The sequence below is a fragment of the Chiloscyllium plagiosum genome, unplaced genomic scaffold, assembly GCF_037043375.1.
Source record: "Chiloscyllium plagiosum isolate Xiang-an unplaced genomic scaffold, Cpla_swu_hap1 HiC_scaffold_26, whole genome shotgun sequence".
In the NCBI taxonomy this organism is placed as follows: domain Eukaryota; kingdom Metazoa; phylum Chordata; class Chondrichthyes; order Orectolobiformes; family Hemiscylliidae; genus Chiloscyllium; species Chiloscyllium plagiosum.
Genome location: NW_028270164.1, coordinates 21,217,353 through 21,234,286, shown reverse-complemented (window position 1 = coordinate 21,234,286; position 16,934 = coordinate 21,217,353). Strand labels below are relative to the sequence as shown.

General features: G+C 41.1%; 1 protein-coding gene across 1 annotated transcript; it reads left to right on the top strand.

The window, feature by feature from the left end:
• Nucleotides 1-166: 166 nt before the first annotated feature.
• Nucleotides 167-1,076, top strand: g0s2 (G0/G1 switch 2). The gene is made up of 2 exons (XM_043716277.2): nucleotides 167-294; nucleotides 525-1,076. Exons 1-2 carry the CDS (start codon nucleotides 220-222, stop codon nucleotides 816-818), a joined length of 369 nt encoding a protein of 122 aa, XP_043572212.1. The 5' UTR covers nucleotides 167-219; the 3' UTR covers nucleotides 819-1,076.
• Nucleotides 1,077-16,934: the final 15,858 nt, after the last annotated feature.

The following is a 16,934-nucleotide window of genomic DNA, read 5'->3' as shown; positions in this document are numbered from 1 at the left end:
AGGATTTAGGGATTCTGTGTGAAAAGGGGGCTGGACAATTCTGCTTGTGGCTGGCGTGGAAGGGACGTGACCAGACTGCAGACTGGCTGGTGCTCTGGCACAGTACGTGCGAGGGGGACGTGCTGAACGTGGCGTTGCTGAGCGTCAAAAGGATAAAAAGGCACGGGGTGGTTGCTTCGTCTCCCACACCATATTCTGTCACATTGCGGAGTGGAGTCCATGAGCTCAATCAAAGTTGACCAGCCCGTGGAATACTGCATCTTTCAATCAACTGATATAAGGAAAATAATCCAGGTAAGAATATCTTTATTTCAAATAGGTTGAGAGACAGATACAATTTACATATTGTTAAGTATGGTTTTACTTACTCATCCCCGATGCAATATTATTTTGCAAATGATACAAAAGCATTGTAATGTAATTGCCTGATTCTTTAAAATAGCGACACGCACAGTCAATTGTTAGGATAATTACAGTAAATGAATTGCAATTGTTGCTCATGCATTTTTGTTTTAATTTTTTAGGCAGGAACCACTATGGAAACCATGAACGAGTTGATACCTTTCGCTAGAGAAATGCTGAGCCAAAAGCCCAACAGGAAAATGGTGAAACTTTACGTGGTGGGCTCGGTGCTGGCTTTCTTTGGGGTGGTCATTGGACTAGTAGAGACCGTCTGCTCCCCGTTGGTATCCGGGGAGGACGAGAAGCAGCCGCTGGATGGCGCTCTTCCCAGAAAGCTGAGCAAAGAGGAGAAGAAGCTGCAAGCAGCGCAAAGGCAGCAAGTGAGGACTGGCTCGTACAGGAAGCATGCCTCCTGAATCTGGGGGCAAATGGGGACTGGGGTGCAGTGCAGCCTTCAGTGACTGAGATTCATTATTTGCTGCAAACTCAAACCGAGGCAGTTTCGGTAATGAGCTCGCAGATTTAGCCATTTGCTGTTGTGCAGCAGTGTTTCTGCGTTTATATCATTCTGGTATCTGTGAATGGTGTGCTTTTAAAAATAAATACATACTGTTGTGCAGTGTTTCATTTGTGCACTTCTGCATTCAATAAACTGATTTTTTGTAAATCAAATATTACAAGTTGGTCTGTCTAATTGTACGAAGTAAGGGTTTCTAGTCTTTCATGAAAAGTTGTGCAACAAATATTTGTAGCAATAGAATACTGTCAGATGAAGTTTGCTGTAGAGTTATCAGAAACGTATTTGTTGACAGCTTCCCATGCTCTTCAGCTATTATACTTTTTCTATCCTTTCACAGAACATTTTAATAAAGTAATTTAAATTTATAAAACTGCATCAGAGCTGCGCGCTACAATGTCTATATCCTAAGGAGAAGTAAGCAACACATAAAATTATTATTGTTTATGAGGAGTTGATGTTCAATGCTACAACTTTTGCCCACTGTGCTGTACTTTATCAGAGGTAATTTTGAAACAATGCCAATTTCTTATCATAATCTCCAATAAAAATCAGAATTTTATTTATTATAAGAATTTTTAAATCTATGACAGGAACTTTCATTTGTACAGGGTCTTTCCCAACTTTTTTTTGCAGTAAAGGGGCTGGTTAGTTCGGTTTGCTGGACAGCTAGCTTGTGATGCAGAGTGGCTTAAATTCCCACACCCAGCTGAGGTTACTGTGAAAAACTCCTTCTCAAACTCTCCCCTGGCTTGACATATGGTGAGCCTTAGCTGAAAACAACATCTTTAATGAGAGAGCAGCCCGATGGTTCACTAGGACTATGGTGACATAAACTTTAAAAGTGTTCTCACCGCTGAAGGTTACACTATAGCTAACTTACACACATGCCTCTCAAACAGCAGTTTGGTCATAACTAGATAGTCTGTTCAGATGTCAGTTGAGGAATTAGTATTGACCAGGACAATAAGAAGTACTTTCCAGTTTTTCAAAGTAAGGTTTTGGTAATGTTTGCAAAGGTCTAAAAAGCAGGACTTTCAGATTCACGTTTCCTCTGAAAGGTGAATAATTCACCTTGACACTGAATCTTTAATGCACACAACTTCTCAAATGTGCTACATACAAAAGGGAAAGGGTAAAACCAATTGCATGGTGTGAGAAGAAATGACTGAAAACCTTATGAAATAGAAGGGCTTTGAGAATGTGTCAACGGTTTACAAAAATGAGAAGAATGTATGGTGAGAGTTTCTGCAAGTTCTACTAACATTTCCTCAGAAGATGAGAGTTAAAGAAATGGAATTCCCAGGAGGAACCAGCAGAGATCACTCAATAAAGTGGGGGTCTGGAACCATTTGAAAGAGAAAACAAATATTCAAAATTGGATTGTGAGAGGGTGTAGGGGAAGCTCAATCTGCAAGTCCTGGAAGGACGTGACCTAGGCCAGCACAGAATGCCATGCAGGTTTGAAGCTTTTATCACCATAGTATGAAAACTCAACATTTTAATCACACTGATAAACCCAGGTACTCAGACTGTGCAAACTGTACACATTTGGGAGCACTCACTCTGATATTTTTTAAGCAAGCTGGGACATTTCTGCATGATATAGTTATTGTAGAAGCACAAAGAAAGAATGCGACACATCATAATTAGCTTTGCATCTGCACAGTTGGCACATCTAATTTTTATGAAGTGTTGGCCTATTTAGAATTGCAGGATCCATAAAATAACAATCCAAGTAACAAACTGGTGGGGTTGAGGAATATGTTAAATGGCCACATAGTTTAGAGCATCTAGGATCTTGTGAAAAACTTTTGATGTGTCAGAAGAATCTATCAGGCTTTCTACTGCTTCCCTGTATAACATCAAGTACATAAACAGTGTAAGTTTGTTAGTGTTGCCTTTCAGTGTGTTGCATCTTAACTGAAGGATAAAAGCAACTTGCATTTATATTGAACAGTTAAATCAGTAAAATGTCTTAATAAGAGCATTACTCAACAGCATTTGACTCTGAACAACAAATTGAAATAGTTGTCCAAAAGTTTGGTTAAAGGAGGTTTTAAGGAATATCATGGGGAGGATAGAGTAGTAAAGAGAAAGAAAGGCTTAAGCACCGAACTTCAGATCTTAGAGTCGAGGCTGCTGAAAGCACTGTTACCAATGGTGTTGTGTTTCAAATAAGGGATTCTTTAGAATTGTTGAGTTTGAAGGAGTTATAGGGATAAAAATGGCAGAGGATTTGAATATAAAAACATGAGTTATCGTATGACTGGGAACCAATGTCGATCAGTGAGCACTGGGGTGTTGGCTGGATGGGAATTGATATAATTTAGGTTCTGACAGCAGAGTTTTGAATGAGTTCAAGAATATGGAGAGTGGAAGATGGAAGGCAACCAATATCAATGCACTCAGACAGTTTCACCCAATGCAATTTGTCAGTGAAAACTGTGTTACTGTAAAAGTATTATGCTGCATGGTTATTGTGAATATATAATTGTCACATATCTTCACAGTGGTACCTAAAATAATCTTCAAGTATTTATTTAATGACACCAAATGGCCAAATGAGTACAAGCACTGCATATGATTACAAATTGCATGTTCTGATCAACTGATAATGGAGGAAATTAATTTAAAAAGAGATTTGTAAGATACTGTAAACAACCAAAGCAAGCAGACTGGTTAATCATGAATTGCACAGTAATGTTGGCATGAAGATTGTATTTGATTTTCTGTTCAATACCCTGTCCATAGGTCAGTTGTCAGACAGGAAACCTTGTCTTATCTCTCTCAATCAGGGCTTATCAGAAAAATGTCACACAAAAATCATGGAATTTGGTCCCAGGGCTGTGTAATTTCTCTTGAAACATTTCCATGTTCTTGCATCAGTTTGAATGCTGAATGTGCTGACAATTTCACAATTCTTCAGTCAGAATGGTGAAAGGCATGTACTGCTCCTTCCCACAGATCACAGATTGCTTTTGTAATGCGCTTATCCATTTGTCCTTTCAAAAACCACAAAAAATAGTTTAAAACAATTCTCATTGTTGACTGTCATTCGATTTGAGGATGATATCTACTCAGGTTGTGAGTTTCTGCAGTGGGTCTTCATATTTTAAAAACATTTTTATATTCATATTATTTTCAACCTGCAGCTCTTTGAGCACATTGAGGAATTGGGGAGGTGATATTCTTATGGTATTATTGCTGGACTCTTAATCCAGAAGCTCAGCTAAAGTCCTGGGGTGATGGGTTTGAATCCTAGATAGGGAATGGGGGAATTTGAATTCAATAAAAATCTGGAATTAAGAGTCTAATGATAACAATGAAACCATTGTCAATTATTGGGGGTAAAAAAACCATCTGACTCACTAATGTCCTTCAGAGAAAGAAATTTGCCATCTCTCCTAGTTGGCCTATATATGACTCCAGATCCATAAAAATGTGATTGATGCTTAACTAGCCTCTGAATCACAAACAAGCCACTCAGTTGAAGGGCAGCTAGGTGCAGGCAATAAATACTTGTCAGCTTGTCCACAAAGGAATATAAAAAAAGCATGGGCCAGATATCCCAGAAAGTAAGAGGACTTGGAGAGCAGAATTTGCTTCCTTTCCTTTGTTCATTGCCTCATCATTGAGGTGTTTGGTCTCAGAACCTGATGCAGCTTAATGAACAAGTTTTTGATGAACTATTTTGAGCGATTGGTAGCAAGCTCCTCCCAGTCATTAATGTTAATGCTGTTGCACTTCAAAGAGAGCTTCAGAGTGTCTTTGTAGTATCTTCTCTGGCCTCCATTGGGACACTTGTCATTTAGGAGTTGTGGAAACAGGACCTGACAGGGGAGGAACTTCTCATCCATGAGGACACAATGTCCAATCCATTGTAATTAACTTCGCCTGAGGTTGTAAAGCTGATTTCAAGAAGGACAGCAGCACTTGTTCAATGGTCCTCCCATTTAATCCAGAGATGCAACAGAAGCGTTCTGGTGGAATTCTCTAGTGCTCTTATTCCACATCAGGTGAAGACTAGAATGTTACCTCTAAGTACCGAGTCACTTCCAGTGAAATAATTTGGTCATTCCTACCTCAGAGTCAGAAGGGCAGCTTTAGGCTCCACTTCAGTGAAGAAGTGTGTCACTGGAAAAGCACAGCAGGTAGGCAGCATCCGAGGAACAGGAGAGTCGATGTTTCAGGCGTACACCCTTCACCAGGAATGTTGGGGAGAGATGGGGCTGAGAGATAAATAGAAGGGTGGGGATGGGGGGTAAGGCAGCTGGGAAGGTGATTGGTAGATGCAGGTGAGGGGTGATGGTGATAGGTTGGAGTGGAGGGTGGAGCGGATAGCTGGGAAGGAAGATGGACAGGTAGGACAGTTCAAGAGGGCAGTGCCAAGTTGGAGGGTTGGATCTGGGATGAGGTGGGGGGAGGGGAGATAGGAAACTGGTGAAGTTGACATTGATGACGTGTGGTTGGAGGGTCCCAAGGCGAAAGATGAGGCGTTCTTCCTCTAGGCATCAGGTAGCTAGTGTTTGGCAGTGGAGAAAGCCCAAGACTTGCATGTTCTTGGTAGAGTGGGAGGGGGAGTTGAAGTGGCCTGCCACAGGGCAGTGGGGTTGTTTGATGTGTGTGTCCCACAGATGTTCTGAAACATTCCACAAGGTAGTGTCCTGTCTCCCCAATGTAGAGGAGACCACATCGATAGCAACAAACACAGTAGATGAGGTGTATGAATGTGCAGGAAAATCTCTGTCAAATGTGAAAATATCCTTTTGGGCCTTGGTTGGAAGTGAAGGGGAAGGTGTGGGCACAGATTTACACCTCTTGTGGTGGCAAGGGAAGGTGCTGGGTGTGGAGGGTGGGACAGTGGTGGGGGTGGACCTAACGAAGGAGTCAGGGAAGAAGTGGTCTCTGTGGAATGCTGATAGATGTGGGGAGGGAAATATATCTCTGGTGGTGAGGTCTGATTGTAGGTAGCAGAAATGGCAGAGGATAATGTGCTGTATCTGGAGATTAGTGAGGTGGAGGGTGAGGACTGGGATGTGTTCTATCCTTGTTGTGGTTGGAGGGATGGTATTCAAGGGCAGAGGAGCAGGGTCCAACCCTCCAACTCAGCACCACCCTCTTGTACTGTCCTACCTGTCCATCTTCCTTCCCACCTATCCACTCCACCCTCCCCTCTAACCTATCACTATCACCTCCCACCTACATCTACTATCGCCTTCCCAGCTACCTTCCCCTCGCCCCCATCCTCACCCCACCGCTTTATTTATCTCTCAGCCCTCTTTCCCCACCCCACATTCCTGATGAAGGGTTTTTGCCCAAAATTTCGACTTTCCTGCTCCCCAGATGTTGCCTAACCTGCTGTGCTTTCCCAGCATCACACTTTTCAACTCTAATCTCCAGCAGAGAGTTGGGTTCTTTAGCCATATTCCAACCGTTCGCATGAAAGATAATCCAATAATAAAAATGTGAATAGTCATAGGAAGTCACATTAGCTATTTGTTCCTAGTGTGGAGCTGAAGAATCTCATGTGTGTACCTTGGGCAAGGACTTTTAGTCCTCAATGGAGGGAGTACAGAGATGGGTAAGCACAAAAGTTCATGTTGGCCAGCACGCCAGTTTTCTGACACCATCAGAGGGTTAGATAGGGTGGACAGGGAGAGCCTTTTTCCAAGAATGGTGACAGCGAGCATGAGGGCGCATAGCTTTAAATTGAGGGGTGATAGATATAGGACAGATGTCAGAGGTAGTTTCTTTACTCAGAGAGTAGTAAGGGTATGGAATGCTTTGCCTGCAACAGTGGTAAATTCGCCAACTTTAAGTACATTTAAGTCATCATTGGACAAGCATATGGATGTACATGGAATAGTGTAGGTTAGATGGGCTTCAGATTGGTATGACAGGTTGGCGCAACACCGAGGGCCGAAGGGCCTGTACTGCGCTGTAATGTTCTATAATCTCACCCTCGGGTGATTTTTGTAGAGCTAGGATGGATCAAGGGTCATCCGCAGGTCTACATGCCCATAAGTGACAGGTAACCAATTGGGTTTGCTAAACGTCTCTTGTCAGAGACCAGTTGGGATTTTCTAGTTAACCTCAGTGTCTGTGGAGGAATTAGAGAATAATGTTAAGTGCCTGGAAGTGGTAAGAGCCAGGATTCCAAGCCTGGAGGGCTTTTGTCGCATCAACTTGTGAATGCTCTTCCCCTTTTACAATGGTGGCCTGTCAGCTAAGGGCACTTTTTAAATATTAAAATGTAGGAGAGATGTTACTTCCATGATGTGGGTACCTGCTCTTATTTAAAGCATCCTGCTGTAACTAGATGAGGTTCCTGGCCCTTTAGCTTTGAGTCAGTCTTTCACAATCATTAACTGGACAGAGATTCTCCCCTCTGGCCATTTCACAGACGAATGTTCCAGTGCTCACACAATTGAATTATTTTCAGTTTTTCAGTCAGGCCTGAACTATCAAGTCTGGTGCTTGAAAAAAAACTGTTCAGGTAGTGACCAACAGAGTAATGTTTATTTTATTGAATGGAGATGCCTGATCTTCCTTGTTTCTGAGATTCCCCCTTCTGCACAATCAAAAAGGTGCCTTCCTATAACCTCCTATGTTTGAAAATCCTATCCATTTCTTTTCCTTGTGAAGTGCTGTTCACTCTCCTGTGACCGTATATAAGTCACTGCAATGATTTGTTTCTATGATGTCTCCTGTAGGAACATGCTGAAGGATCTATGTATAATCATCCCTCTTTCGCAGACAGATTGGCTACATTTTCATTTGTTTGGGAAGAAATGTTTTATGAGTTCATATAAAAAGGAATGTGAGGGTTGCAAATTAAATTAAAAAGATTAGATTCCCTACCGTATGGAAACAAGCCCTTCAGCCCAACAAGTTCACACCGACCCTCTGAAGAGTAACGCATTAAGAGAATGCTCAGGGAGAAGGTAGGGCCGATCAGGGATAGCGTAGGGAACTTGTGCATGGAGTCTGAGCAGATAGGGGAAGCCCTAATTGAGTTTTTTGCTTCAGTTTTCTCTAAGGAAAGGGACCTTGTTGTGAATGAGAACTTTGAGGAGCTGGGAAACAGGCTTGAACAGATCAAGATTGATGAAGTTGATGTGCTGGAAATTTAGGAAAACATTAAGATTGATAAGTGCCCAAGGCCAGACCAGATTTATCCTAGGCTGCTCCGGGAAGCGAGAAAGGAGGTTGCTAAGCCGCTGGTGAAGATCTTTGCCTTCTCACTCTCCACGGGAGTCGTACCGGAGGATTTGAAGGAGGCAAATGTTGTTCCTCTTTTCAAGAAGGGTAATAGGGAAATCCCTGGCAATTACAGACCAGTCAGTCTTATGTCTGTGGTCAGCAAGGTTTTGGAAAGAATTGAGGGATAGGATCTATGATTATTTGGCAAAGCATACCGTGATTAAAGGCAGTTAGCATGGCTTTGTGAGGGGCAGGTCATGCCTCACAAATCTTATTGAGTTCTTTGAGGAGGTGACAAGACAGGTCGACGACGGTTGAGCAGTGGATGTGGTGTATGTGGACTTCAGCAAGGCATTTGATAAGGTTCCCCATGGTAGGCTCATTCATTAAGTCGGGAAGTATGGAGATTTGGCTATCTGGATTCAGAATTGGTTGGCTGACAGAAGGCAGAGAGTGGTTGTAGATGGAAAGTATTCTGCCTGGAGGTCAGTGTTGAGTTGTGTCCCGCAGGGCTCTGTATTTGGGCCTCTGCTCTTTGTAGTTTTTATAAATGACTTGGATGAGGAGGTTGAGGGGTGGGTTAGTAAATTTGCCAATGACATAAGGGTTGGAGCTGTCATTGAGAGTATCGAGGGCTATTGCAGGCTGCAGCGCAACATAATAGGATGCAGAGCTGGGCTGAGAAATGGAAGATGGAGTTTAACCTGGATAAATGCGAAGTGATGTATTTTGGAAGGTCGAACTCGAATGCTGAATATAGGATTAAAGACAGGATTCTTGGCAGCGTGGAGGAACAGAGGGATCTGGGTGTGCAAGTACATAGATCCCTCAAAATTGCCACCCAAGTGGATAGGGTAGTTAAGAAAGCATATGGTGTTTTGGCTTTCATTAACAGGGGGATTAAGTTTAAGAGCTGCGAGGTTTTGCTCCAGCTCTACAAGTCCCTGGTGAGACCACACGTGGAATATTGTATCCAGTTCTGTTCGCCCGACTATAGGGAAGATACAGATGCTTTGGAGACAGTGCAAAGAAAGTTTACAGGATGCTGCCTGGACTGGGGGGCTTGCCTTATGAAGAAAGGTTGAAAAAACTCAGACTTTTCTCTCTGGAGAGAAGGAGGAAGAAAGGAGACCTGATCGAGGTGTACAAGATAATGAGAAAAATAGATAGAGTCAATAGCCAGAGACTCTTCCCCAGGGCAGGATTGATGGGTACGAGGCGTCATAGTTTTAAGATATTAGGGGAAAGGTATGGAGGAGACGTAAGAGATAGGTCTTTATGCAGAGAGTTGTGAATGCATGGAATGCGTTGTCAGTGGTGGTGGTGGAAGCAGAGTCATTAGGGACATTTAAGTGACTGCTGGACAGGCACACGGAGTGCAGTGAGTTGAGGGGTGCATAGGTTAAGTTATTATATTTTACATTAGGATTAAACCTCAGCGCAACATTGCGGGCCAAAGGGCCTGTTCTGTGCTGTACTTTTCTATGTTCTATGTTCTATCTCCCTATCTTGTATTTACCCCTGACTAATGCACCTAACACTATGGGCAATTTAGCATGGCCAGTCCACCTAACCTGCACATCTTTGGACTGTGGGAGTGGACGACTTATGTAATGCAGTTCAAATCACCAGAAACTAGATTTAATTTCATTGAATGAGCTGCTGGTAATTTGGCACAACACTCACTGCAGCATATTTTAATTGGAAAACCGTATTTCAGCCTGAATTCACCACAAAATTCAACATGCACAAGCAACTATTCACCACAATCACTATTACAGGAAATTCTGGGCCTACATTTCCTTTAGTAAGAGTTATATTCAAATCACTGAGTACCACAGAGAATGAAGATGAAGTATCTGTATTGGGACAAAGAATGAGAATATTGTGTTTGGCTTCCTGAAGAGGCAAATATATCGCTGAGGCAGTAAAACATAATGGCTTTTTATCATGTGATGATATTTTCTGACTGCACATCTGCATTTCTTGCCCAAATGTATATTTAATGGTAAGCCATCAGCATTAATGTATTTGTAGATATGAGAATTCATAAGCTATATCTCATAACAATGGTCTTGTATTTCAGTTTTATACTGCTGGATGCATATTTTGCCCAAATATTATTTTTCATATGCATCAATTTTGTCTGAAGAAAGATCAAGATTGATTTTGTTTCAGTGAACTGGGAGAGGAATTAGGTTCCTAAATATCAGCTTTTCTGCTTGGGACTTTAAATTAAAACTGCTTTAAATGTTGATAGATATCCTCTTCTTAGATATTGTTAGATATTTTATTCTTAGCTATTCTTAGATGTGCTTCAATGTATTTGAATAGTTATAAACATCAAACTGGATTCTATTAGATATGCCATTGCATCTTTAAAGAATTTTGACACAGCAGCAGCACACACAGCTACTTAAAGTGTATTCCTTGTTAACTTCTGTTAATAAAATTGTAAATTTAACAAAATGTTAGCAGTGCCAATTTTTAAAAACAAATTTTGCTCTTTTTATGTACATATTTTGTCCCTATCCCTTAATTTAATTGGTATTTTAGTCATTTCAGAAGCTCAGTTTGGCTTTCTGTACATGTATTATTTTGCTGGAATGAGCATGGACCGAAGTGAAAAAAAGTTCAACTTAGCCACAGGGTTATCAAAACGGCACACTTTCGCCATCTTTGAATCCATTTGTGGGATGTGGACATTACTGGCTAGGCCACCATGTTGCCCATCTCTAATTGCCCTGTAAAAGGTGGTGCTAAGCTGCCTGTTTGAACCACTGTAGTTCTTGGTATATAGGGACACTCATAGTTCTGTTAGGAAGAGAGTTCCAGGACTTTGACCGAGCAACTTTCTTGCTGGAGATAGTCATTGCCTGACACTCATGTGGTAAAAATGGTACTTGCTGCTTATCAGCCCAAGCTGGATGCTGTCCAAGTCTTGCTGCCTCTCACCACTTCAATATCTGAGGAATCATGAAAGTGCTGAACATTGTGCAATCATCAACAAACCTCTCCAATTTGACCTGATGTTGGAGGAAAGATGATTGATGAAGCAGTTGAAGATGGCTGGACCTCAGCTACTCCCTCTAGGAACTCTTATAGAGATGTCCTGAAGTTGAAATGACTGACCTCCAACAGCTACATAATTCTTCCGATGCACTAGGTATGGCTTTAACCAGCAAAGATCTTTTCCCCAGTTCCCATTTACTCCAGTTTTGCTAAGGCTTCTTGATGCCAAGCCCTGTCAAAAGGTGCTTTGATGCCAAGGAAGTCACTCTCACCTTACCTTTGGAGTTCAGCTCTTTTGTCCATGTTTGAAGCAAGGCTGTAATGATGTGTGGAACCAAGTGGTCCTAGCAGAACCCAAACTGAGTGACACAATGGGTTAACCTTTTGCAAGCACTGCCATTAGCCCAATCGACAACCCTTTTATGACTTTTCTGATGTTTGGGAGCAGACTGATGGGATAACCATGTTGGATTTATCATGTATTTTCTGCACGTGACAAACCTGGGTAATATTCCTCTTGCTAGGTAGATGCCAGTGTTGTAGCTATATTGGAACAGTTTAGCTAGGGGGGTATGGCATATTCTAGAGCTCAATTCTTTAGTACAATTGCCATAATGTTGTCAGGATCCATAGCCTTTATAGTATCCAACACAATCAGCATTTCCTAGTTGGTTGTGTCACTTGGAATTAATCAAATTGGTTGAAGATTGGCATCTGATTGACCGGAGACCTCAGGAAGAGGACGAGATGGATCATCGACATGGTATTTCGAGCCAAAGATGGATACAGTTAGTACAACCTGTTGCAACACAGATACACATTTAGTACATAGAACATAGAACAGTACAGCACAGTACAGGCCCTTCAGCCCTCGATATTGAGCGGCCCTTTCACTCTACTCTAAGATCAGACTATTTTACAAGGTTTAAATGTATTTTCTACTATTGCAATAGGAAAGTGAAAGGCTGGGAGCCACAGAGGTGACTTTTCCATCTGCATCGTGACACAGCTGGGCATGAGCCCATAGTACAGACCTTTACTGTTTATACAACCTTCTGTACTCCAGCCAGGTTGCAATGATTTACATTGCATTACTCAGTAATTATCAAGAGCAACCAGGATCACTCAAGGACAATGAGCGAGGAATAATGTAACGACATTCAGCTGCCATTGAGATCCAGCTATTAAAAGCACATCATTTATAACAATTGATTTGTGTATTAATCAAACTGGAACAGAGTATTGTACTTAACTAATGGGTCTGTCATGCTATTTCTTATCAATAAAAGAGAAAAAAGAACATGGACCTCAGAAAATGCAGATATCACACTGAGGCTGATAATGTTTCTGTGAAGTGCCTTGGGATGCTTTATGATGTTGAACATGTTATATTAAGGGAAGTTGAACAATTGGCAAGTTAAAAATAGGACAATTTCCTTCAAACTGTGCTGTGCTGTGTGAGTGAAGCTGTATCTGAAAGAAGTTAACAGTCTGTATTCAGAACTTCCAGAAGGACTGTATTCGCAGTAAATTGTGTACCACTGGGTTCACTACTGCTCCTAAACATTTATACTTCTGCAAAAATGTGTGTTTCATTCAGAAAAGAATTGATCATTTGAAGCAGATGCGATGAACTCAGCTCCTTTATCCCTCGTTCCTCTCACACTTGTTTGTGCACGTGCCAGTGGAGAATTTGGTACATTCTGATCTTCTTAATCATCCAAACAGTAGCTAACTGTAGGCTGTGAAGCATTTAGTCAGATCTGTGTCACTTAATACATGAAGAAATATTACAATCAGTTCCCTGACTGCACCAGAAGTACATATTTTCAGTGTCAGATAATAATGCCACTTTGAGTAAATAAGACCTTAGCAATAGACAGAGAAGTCCTTCTAGAAACAAAATTGCTGCAATTTAGAGATTGGTTCAGAATTTTTGCATCATTTTCAGTAGTGGTTAAGGTGCCAATGTTGACAACTTAAATTGCCCTCTGCCAAATTTGGGATGGCCAGTAAATGTTGGACAAGCCAGCCATACCAATATCCTGATGAACAAATAGAAAAATGATTATCCCATTGTTAAGGTACATTTGAAACGTTGGAGGAAATTTTCATATTGGCACATTTGGGTAAAAATTTTCATAGTTAACTCAATAACTGCTAGCTCTCTGAATATATTGAATTGTACTTCTACTTAGAGTCATAAAGCCACAGAGATGTACAGCACAGAAACAGACTCTTTGGTCCAACTCATCCATGCTGACCAGATATCTAACCTAATCTAGTCCAGCACCCGGCCCGTATCCCTCTAAACCATTCCTATTCAAATACTCATCCAGATGCTTTTTAAATATTATAATTGTACCAGCCACCACCACTTCCTCTGGCAGCTCATTCCATACATGCATCATCCTCTGCATGAAAAAGTTGCCCTTTCCATCCCTTTTAAATTTTTCCCCTTTCTCCCTAAACCTATGCTCTCTAATTCTGGACTGCCCCGCCCAGGGAAAATACTTTTTCAATAATCCTATCCATGCCCTTCAAGATTTTATAAACCTCTATGCGGTCACCCCTCAGTCTCAGGCACTCCAGGAAAAACAGCCCTATCATATTCAGCCTCTCCCTGTAGCTCAAATCCTCCAAACCTGGAATCAATGTTATAAATCTTTTCTGAACCTTTTCAAGTTTCACAACATCCTTCCGATAGGAGGGAGACCAGAATTGCACACAATATTCCAAAACTGGCCAAATCAATGTTCTGTTAGTTGCAACAGGACCTTCCAACTCCTATACTCAATGCGCTGACCAATACAGAAAAACATAGCTAACACCTTCTTCACTCTCCTGTCTACTTGCGATTCCACTTTCAAGGAGCTATGAACCTGCACTCCAAGGTCTCTTTCTTCAACAACACTCCCCAGGAACTTACCATTAACCTGCTCTGATTTGCCTTTTCAAAATGCAGCACCTCACATTTATCTGAATTAAACTCCATCTGCCACTCCTCAGCCCATTGGTCCATCTGATCAAGATCCTGTTGTGCTCGGAGATAACTTCCTTCGCTATGCACTACACCTCCAACTTTGGTGTCATCTGCAAACTTACTAACTTGTTTAAAGCCCTTAACACAATTAAGCATTATAGTGTGTATCAGCTTTTTGGATGTATATGGTCCATGCAACCAAGGTAGAGTCACCTTTAAAAATAGGCTAACAGATCTCCAATCATTTCAGAAAAGTGTAAGTGAGGAGTTGAGAGCTGAAGAGGGAATCACCTTCAATTTCAGGAAATCAGTTTCTGAATAAGTTCTTTAACCCTTTCCTTATAATCACTGCACCTTGCCTGGAAGATGTCAACTGTGGGCCCCAGTCCTGTTGTCCTGGCATAATGCATATTGTCATGATTGAGACATAATCGGTACATTGGTGCCAAACTGGACTGATGCGGTTGCTGAGAAATGCCATCAGACAATTTGATGACAAGCACTGATGGTAGGTACAAATTCAAATTTTCATAAATGCTAACATTCATTAATTAACCAATTCATAAAAAAAGGTGCTTTATAAAATAGCCACTATAAAACAGTGACATGCTGTCAAAATGTTACATTTTGTACTCATCTGGACAGATGCAAGAATTCCATTGCAAGCCCATCTGATACTATTTTTTTGGCTGTTGGTGTATCTCTTAGCTCCTCAGACTTATTCAGTAGGTGTTTTCAATTATGGACTTGCATCTTATGTTAAATACTGTCATCACTTTTGTAAGTTGAGGGCAGTCAATACTGTGTCTATTACAAAGACCTGAAGAGAAATGCTGTGTGATATAAATCACTAATATTGGAATGTACAACTTAAGTATCTGGCTTCACACTGACACTGAAATTCATACACCATTTACTCATTTGCCTGGTAGGCAGGATGTCTATTACACTAATGGCAACATCCATGGCAAAATGCTAGCTTAACCTGTTGCTCAAAAATCTGAGACAATATATCCTTCCAGGGTTACTTGAGGAACATCGGGCATTTTTGAAAATTGAAAATGGTGGTCTTTGATTTACACTAAGAACCAATTTAGCAACTGGGCCATGTTGTAGAACGGAAAGACCTGGGTTCAGGTACATAATTCTTTGAAATTTGCATTACAGGTAGACAGGTTGGTTAAGAAGGCACTTAGAATGCTTGCCTTCATTGCTCTGACCTTTGAGCATAGGAGTTGGGATATCGTGTTGAGGTTGTACAAGATGTTGGTGAAACCTCATCAGTAGTACTGTGTTCAGTTCTGGTCACCCTGTTATAGGAAGGATATTACTAAACTGGAGAGTGTTTAGAATAGATTTACCAGGATATTGCCAGAAATAGAGGATTTGTTATATGAAAACAGATTGGGAAGACTGCAACTTTTTTCACTGGAGTGTAAGAGGTTGAGCAGTGACCTTTAGAGGTTTCTAAAATCATAAAGGACTTAGATAAGGTGAATTACAAGGGTCTTTCCCTTAAGGTGGGGGAGTTCAAAAATATGGGTCACATTTTTAAGGTGAGAAGAGAGAGAATTAAAAAGGACATGAGGAGCAACGATTTTACACAGAGCGTGGTTTGTATGTGGAATAAAAGTAGTAAATAGAGGTACAATTACAGTGTTTAAAAGACATTTGAATAAAATCATGAATAAGCAAGGCAGGAGGGATATGAGCCAAGCAAGGCAGGTGGGATTGGTTTTGTTTGGGAATATGATTGACATGGATTGGTTGGACCGAAAGGTCTGTTTCTACGCTGTATGACTGTCCAACTCTATATCTGGAATTTGAAACATTATCACAACAATGCCACAGGATAGCTATCACCACATAATCTAATTAAGAAATGAACGGAGCCATTGTCATATCCAAATGATTGCAGAGAACAGCCATTTATTCCTATGATAGAGAAAGAGGAACATTTTCCTACAGATCAGCTTTAGAGCTAAGGGTACCATATCTTGTGAGGATTCATGTTTCTGGGGTGTTTTGGGGAAATAACATCAGAACTGTGTAAGTCTTTCTAGAATAGACTTGAAGGATCAAAAAGGACATTAAACTCAGACCATACAACAGGATGACCTCAGGAAATGACTTTATCATATTTCGATCAGGATCATGAAAAGGATGGAAGCAAATGGTTTGACACTGCAGTCAAGGAAGAGGGTCAGGAATCTTCAGCCTGGCTGGTGGACCTACAGTTCTTACCAGAAGGACCAACTGCATGGAGCATTGTATGGTATCAGCTAAAACCAAGAGATATTGTGGCTAAGTGTTCCAGATAATTTAAGAATAACAGCCAAATCCAGGAGATTTGGTTCTGAACTATGAAATCTTGAGTTTTTCCAGTAGTTTTTCAGTAAAACCTTTGTTTTGCATAATTTGTGTGGGTTTGGGTTGGGGGGAAGGAGTTGAGTTTAATTCATGCAGAGATTTAAACTAGCTGAAGCAATTGAAGTGCTGTGCCATTTAAACCAGCTTAGAGGTTTTGCCTTAGGATAATAAGGTTTTATTTATATAAGCAACAAATTTGTGCTTGAACCAAATCCAGTGTCTGCAAACTTGTTCTGTACAAAGTCCAAGGGCCATTTGTAAAGGGAGAGCAGGAATGAGAACTGCTATAGATGGCATTGCTCTAACCAGTCAGAGCGAACTGGCATTTTTTTTTGCATTTAATCAAAAGCTTAAGAATATCCATTCACTGGTGCATTCTCCATGGCAATGTTTTAAATATTCAGAGGCCCCTTTCCAAACAATCAGCTCTTTTTCTCTCATGAG